The sequence below is a fragment of the Alligator sinensis genome, unplaced genomic scaffold (genome assembly GCF_000455745.1).
Source record: "Alligator sinensis unplaced genomic scaffold, ASM45574v1 scaffold26_1, whole genome shotgun sequence".
NCBI lineage: Eukaryota > Metazoa > Chordata > Crocodylia > Alligatoridae > Alligator > Alligator sinensis.
In genome coordinates this window covers 672,361-678,360 of record NW_005842448.1, presented here as the reverse complement: position 1 = coordinate 678,360, position 6,000 = coordinate 672,361, and the positions used below count along the sequence as shown (strand labels likewise).

Sequence of the window (6,000 nt, the reverse complement as noted above, 5' to 3'; positions counted from 1 at the left end):
AAGCATACGACAAACTAGACTATAAAGTTTTCTGTTTGCATTTCCTAGGGCATATGTTTCAAAAACAGGTTGCTTTTGATTTATAGACATGTATAAAATATTCTTTGTAAACCTCTAATCTTAGATTTCATATTTTATGTAAGTATATTAGGTCCTTACCTAATAGTATTTGTTATTAAAATTGTTCAATGACATACTGATAGGGACCATGACAAAAGAAAACTGGAAGAAAGAAGAAAACCACGTAACATTTAAAAATGTAAAAAAACTTAACATGGTTTAAGATCATGATTAACATTGTTAAGGCTGTATATTCAAGCACTGTATGTTAAGAGAGCAATGGCTATGAATTTTAGGCAATAAGAAATGTCCTGCTTTATGGATGGAACTTTAATTAAAAAATGATGTTGTCAAGAGCTGATTGTTGGCATAAACTGGCTACTTATAGCAGAATGGAAGTTAATAAAGGTAGCAGAAGATGGTAGAAATGAATTCTGAAAGATGATAGCCAGTTTTCTCCAGCAGTCAGCCTGATAAGTAAAACTCAGAGATTCTAGGACTTCATCTAAATGAAATACTCCTTTTTCTCCTCTGCATTGACTTGGCTGCCTTCTGCATTGATAATGGCTGTGTCGGCATCAGGTGCATCTTCAGCTCCTTTAGCTTCATTTGTTAAATATGTTCCTATGGGAATCAGTACAATGGAAAATATGTATTAGTATTTTGGCGTCATATTGTTTTAACAACAGTAGATTTGTAACAAAGATCTAATTGCTTTAGACAAAGAAGTAGTAGACTATAGAACTATATATTAATGGTACACATAACTTTCTGTTCTGGAGTAGTAGGAATGACTTTCTATAACACTTGTAATATAGGTGCATGTATATCCATGCTGCAAAAGGGTAAGTGAAACAGGCAAATCACATTACTAGACAGAAACAATTAATTCATGTAACATACAAATATATTTAACAGATGATTGTTTAAATTATATTGTCACATATTAGTTGCTATATCTTAGAAAGGCTTAGATTTCATTAAATGAGTGTTTTTGAAAAATTCCTCCTCGTTATTTTTCACTCTTTCAAATTGATATAGGACATTTTTTATCCATACTTAATTCTACAGAATGGTATAATTGAGATTCCCTGGAAGTACAAAATTGATATAGCAGCATTAAGTTAACCCACAGGATTTAAATTGCTGCAGACGTTGCTATGCAAGTAGTAGAAGTTCAGGATATGAATAATTAGACTTCAGTACAACAGCCAATTTTCATTTTGTGGTATTTGTGTTAGCTAGGGACTCACATGTTTTCACCCAGGAAGAAAAGTAGAGCAAAGATGCCACGTTTTCACTTACTTAATTAGAAAGGTGTAATTTTTCCCAAAAAGATATGCATTCATTAAAAAATATGTGTGTTTATTAGCTGGAATTTAATAGCCTTATGACCATCATGTCTACAAGTAGATTTAGTAGACTAATAATAGCAGTAATACCTATTTTTATTTATTTATACATTTTTGTAATTGAGGTGTAATAATTTGGCTACATGCCATTCAGAAGCTTATCCTTAACAACTGTTTTAAACAATCAAGGAGGATCACATCTCTTAAAGGGCACAAACAGAAGTGACAATTTTTGCCCAATCTGGCCACAGAAAGCTAGACCAAACACAAAACTGGCAAGCACATGGCTACAGACTGCTTCAAAATGGTCAATTGGGTGAAAATCTGAGCCCTCATTGCATGAGGAGTCAAATGAAGACATTCCAAAACAGTATGTCTTCTGTAACTTCTGTCTGTGTAGAAAATGCACTCGGTTTTACTCAGTCCCTACTCAGGCTAAACCCTCTTTAACTTGACACTGGGAGCTTTTCTCTAAGTACAGACTAACAAACAGGGTCAAAACTTCAGAACTTGGCCCTGTAGTGAAATGCCAGCTCCGCTGGGTTAAATAATGAAACACGCTGATTTCAATGGGGCCAGGATTTAATCCCTTGTACTTAATGTTATCTTTTAAAAATGTATATTTAAGGTACCGGAATTACTTGATTCCAAGATAAGGTTCTTTTTCCCCATTCAACATAGGGAAAATAAAGCCTCATCTCAGAATTGGGTACCAATTGAAAATGCTGTCCCTTCAGTCAGAAGAGGCAGCAGGTATCCACTCATCGAGGCACGTGGTGGCATGAGACTCAGCAAGGAGACATGAGACAGTGAAGGACCCAGAGCAGAGGCATGGGACAGAACGGTACAAGGGCAGAAGCATGGGATGGCATGGGACCCAGTGCAGAGGTACAGGGCAGCGCGGGACCCAGCATGCAGGTATGAGGAACCAGGACAGAGGCATGCAGTGACAAGGGACCCAGGCCAGGGAGAGACCTGGCACAGAAGCACACAGCAGAGCAGCATACAGCAGCATGGCATGCAGTGGTGGGGTAGATTGCTGTTGGTGCAGTCACCAGAGAGAAATTTCAGGGATGGCAGGCAGTAGGGGGAGCAAGTGGCTGGGGGAAGGCAGACACTGGGGAGGGCAAAGTGCAGGGGGTGGGAGGAGGGGTGCAAAGGGCTAGGGTCAAGCTGCCTGCCCTCCCATCCCATTTGCCTCCCCATTGCTTGCCCCCCTGTCACTGCTTTCCCCAGCACACTGGTGGGCAGGGGAAAAATTTTGGACAACCCTCCAACAATTAGATTCTATACATGGGAATTTTTAATCAATATTGTGCATGGGGATTATTTTAAATTTGAAGTCATTTTAGATTGGGGGAAAGTACAGGTATTATGACTTCTGCAAAATCTTATTCATTACCTGCCTAGATTCAATACCTGTCTATATTCTACAATGATATGAAATCAAATGCTTGAAGGGCTAGACTAAAGGGCATTTTAGCATTTGAATCTCCCAAAGCCAGTGATTCACTGGATTTGGGTAAAAGTTGCTAGACATCCTTCTGCCTCACATAATGCAGTTTTACAATTGGGTAAAATCAGGATCTCAGTGAAAACCAGGTGTTCAGCTTAAGTTTTGCTGTTTAAACCATTTGGGGGGTGGGGAGGGGTGTGAGAGGGGAGGGAGGTCTTATAGGGCAAAGCTAATCACTAGGAACTGTTGCTGCAAAAAGTAACTGCACTTTGATTAAATCTATCCTACCTTTATGTCTTGCCAGATATCGACCAAGTAGAATTATAGAACATAGCGTTACAAAGACAACTACAGCAACTATTCCTCCTATAAGAGCGTGATCAGGTACAGGCTGTCCAGTCAAAGCATTAGGATCTAAAGGAAAAACAAAAAGCAAAAGTACTGATCAAATAATGAAAGATAAGAAAATGTACAATAGCAATTATCCTGATCATTCTGAAAATAGAGCAGTTCCCTCTTTAATATTCAGAGTGGTTATTCCCACTTTTACTACAAGTATCTTATCAACAACATAGTGTTGCTTGTATTCCCAGATTGTTAAAGCCCTGAGGACACCACAGTTATAAAAAAAACCCTTACCTTATTCTTCCTTAGCACAGGTTATTAAATGGGAAAGGTTGCTGGTTTTGTCCTAGTAATTTTACAACTGAAAATCTGGCCACAGCTATTTATAGAAGCAAAAACAAGGAATCAAGAATTGGGGATCAGATAGCATCAGCAGAACAGTGTCTGCATAATACATAATTTATATGGCTGAGAGTCTCAGTGGGGATCCCTTATATATTCTCTTCTTGTCATTAGTATCCTATTGCACTAGAAATAAAAAGGAGATAAAGTGCAGGCTTGCCAAGTTCTTCAGCAGATGGCTGAGTCTGCAAGAATTTGGTCAGATAAACATATCACACGTCCTTCGAGATCATCATTCATTCTCAAGTGTTAGTTTGCAAATTGGTTACGGTTATCCGATTAACACCAAAGTGAGTAAACTGTAATAGATTTAACAAAGAATTAGCAATTTTGTTTTACTGACTGCACACAGAATGTGAGGAGTATTGTCAGTTTTGAGCCTCCTATGCTAGTCATTTAATCTGTTTGGGAGTTTGGTGTTTTCCAGAAGACACTAAAGAGGCAATCATGAAAATAACACTGTTTAAGGGTCAGTAATTCCCTTGAGCTTTTGAACAATGACCTGGTAACCTTCAAGTGTTGACTCATCTCAAATATGCTAAAGGAAAAAAAAAAAAGATTCATTCCTACAGAAGCATAGCAGGCACTTTTTCAATGAAAAATACCTCCACCACAAACTAATAGGAATTTTCCCAAGATTCTATTAACAGGTTCTCTGTGTAGTAATCAGTCTGCAAATACTGCTTCAAGGGCATTTCCCTTTTAGGTGTTGTTTATTTTCTACAAATAGGTTGCACATAACTACCTTTGTTTTGCAGCAGAGGAAGACAGAGAGAAGGTTTGCACAGAGGAGAGACCAAACCCATAAAAGATGGGTAAAATTATTTGCATATCTGACACTTATATAACAGTGTACTAAACCTGGCATCAGGTACACTTGAGGGTTATATTTCTTTTCCTATATGAGAATCTTAACAGGAGAATATTGTTTTCCTCCATTTCTGCAAACTGCTAATGCAGATTTCCACTGCTGCTGAAGCACCAGAGCATTAGGATCCTACTATTGTGGATGCCCTGGCTATGCACCCCATAGTCAACGAATCTCTAAGGCACAGCTTCTCCATTTATCACTGCTTTTCTGATTCTTAGCTGTTTCTCCTGTTCCTGTTAAGTTTTGAGACAAGGTTGCCACAGCACCTCTGTGGGCACTCTGGTCTTTGAAAAGACTGAAGAAACCCACATCAGGTCTACTCTGTGAAGTCCCTCCCCTCTTCCGTGGAAGCATATAAGTAAGCTGGCATCACCTGTGACATTTGGGACAGATATACAAAAAGGGGTAAAAGCAGACATTCTTCACTATGTGAAGATTATACCCAGTTTTTCTAGTTCTGAATGGGAAAAAGGTGATGGTACTGTCATCCCTCATTAGAAGCATTGAGCCCTGCCTGAGGATGCTAGCAAGTCCTGTGACAAAGCTATTGGGCCCTGCTCTCGGCAAGCAGAGAAGTAGCACCAGCTCAGATTTGGAGAAATCACTACTTTTTCAAATGTTTCAGTAAGGCCAGCAGGAGATGCAATTTTTCAGCATTAGACCAGTGGTACCATTTTGTCCCTGGTGCTCACTAAAGTATAAGCCTGGCTAATCCACTAGCAGCTAAATTAGAGGATAAAAAGTATTTTATAAGGGATAAAAACCTTCATGATTCAGGTCATAAGACAGTGTCTAACTATAAAGGGTTAGTAGGACACCTCTAGAGGCATTTTTGGAAGGCAGATTGTGGAATATATCCTTAGCTCAATACCCAGATTTACACATATCACATCTACAAGCTTTAATAGGAATTAAAGATATAAATCCTGGCAATACACTGAGATGTGAATATGCCTCTATGCTTCTATCCTCAGATAATTCTTCCATTGTCCCCTGTATAGTTTCCCACACCTTTTTCTGAAGCAACTGCTACTACCCACTTTCAAAGGCAAGATTTTTGACTAGACAGACTTCTGACCTAATCCAGCTTGGAAGTTCCTTGCTTCCTATGTATTAGTTTGGATTAATGAGATCTGCTATTTCTGTATATTGAATCTTTCAAATTTTGAGATTCATTTTAACCATTCATTCTCTGCAAAAATGTGCCTTGTACCTACTCGTAGAATTTCCTCTTACTATGATAAGCGGATACATAATTTTAACACCTTTCGTTCCCCTTGAGACCTTGTATTATCATATATGTGACTGCTGCTTCTACCATAATGCCTCAAGAACTCATTCTGAAAGACTGAAGCATATTCACACTAGTGTACTGCATGGATCTGTAAGCTTCTCTTGCACTAAAAGGAGTAGAAGTGATAACTTCAGGGTATTGAGTTCAAGTTACAATCTGCCTTCTAAAAGCATAACAATGTTTAAGGAATCTTTGGAGATTCATTAATTATACTGATATC

The 6,000-nt window shown here is 38.5% G+C and overlaps 1 protein-coding gene across 1 annotated transcript in view; it reads right to left on the bottom strand.

Annotated features, from left to right (window-relative positions):
• Positions 1-288: 288 nt before the first annotated feature.
• The window catches only part of CADM2 (cell adhesion molecule 2), a 274,783-nt gene continuing 269,071 nt past the window's right edge, over positions 289-6,000 (bottom strand). Inside the window, exons 9-10 of the mRNA XM_014523118.2 lie at positions 3,157-3,282; positions 289-684 (exon numbers count right to left, since the gene is read on the bottom strand). Of these exons, the coding sequence (XP_014378604.2) occupies positions 566-684; positions 3,157-3,282 (245 nt within the window). The 3' untranslated portion in view covers positions 289-565. The remainder of the gene's footprint in view (positions 685-3,156; positions 3,283-6,000) is intronic.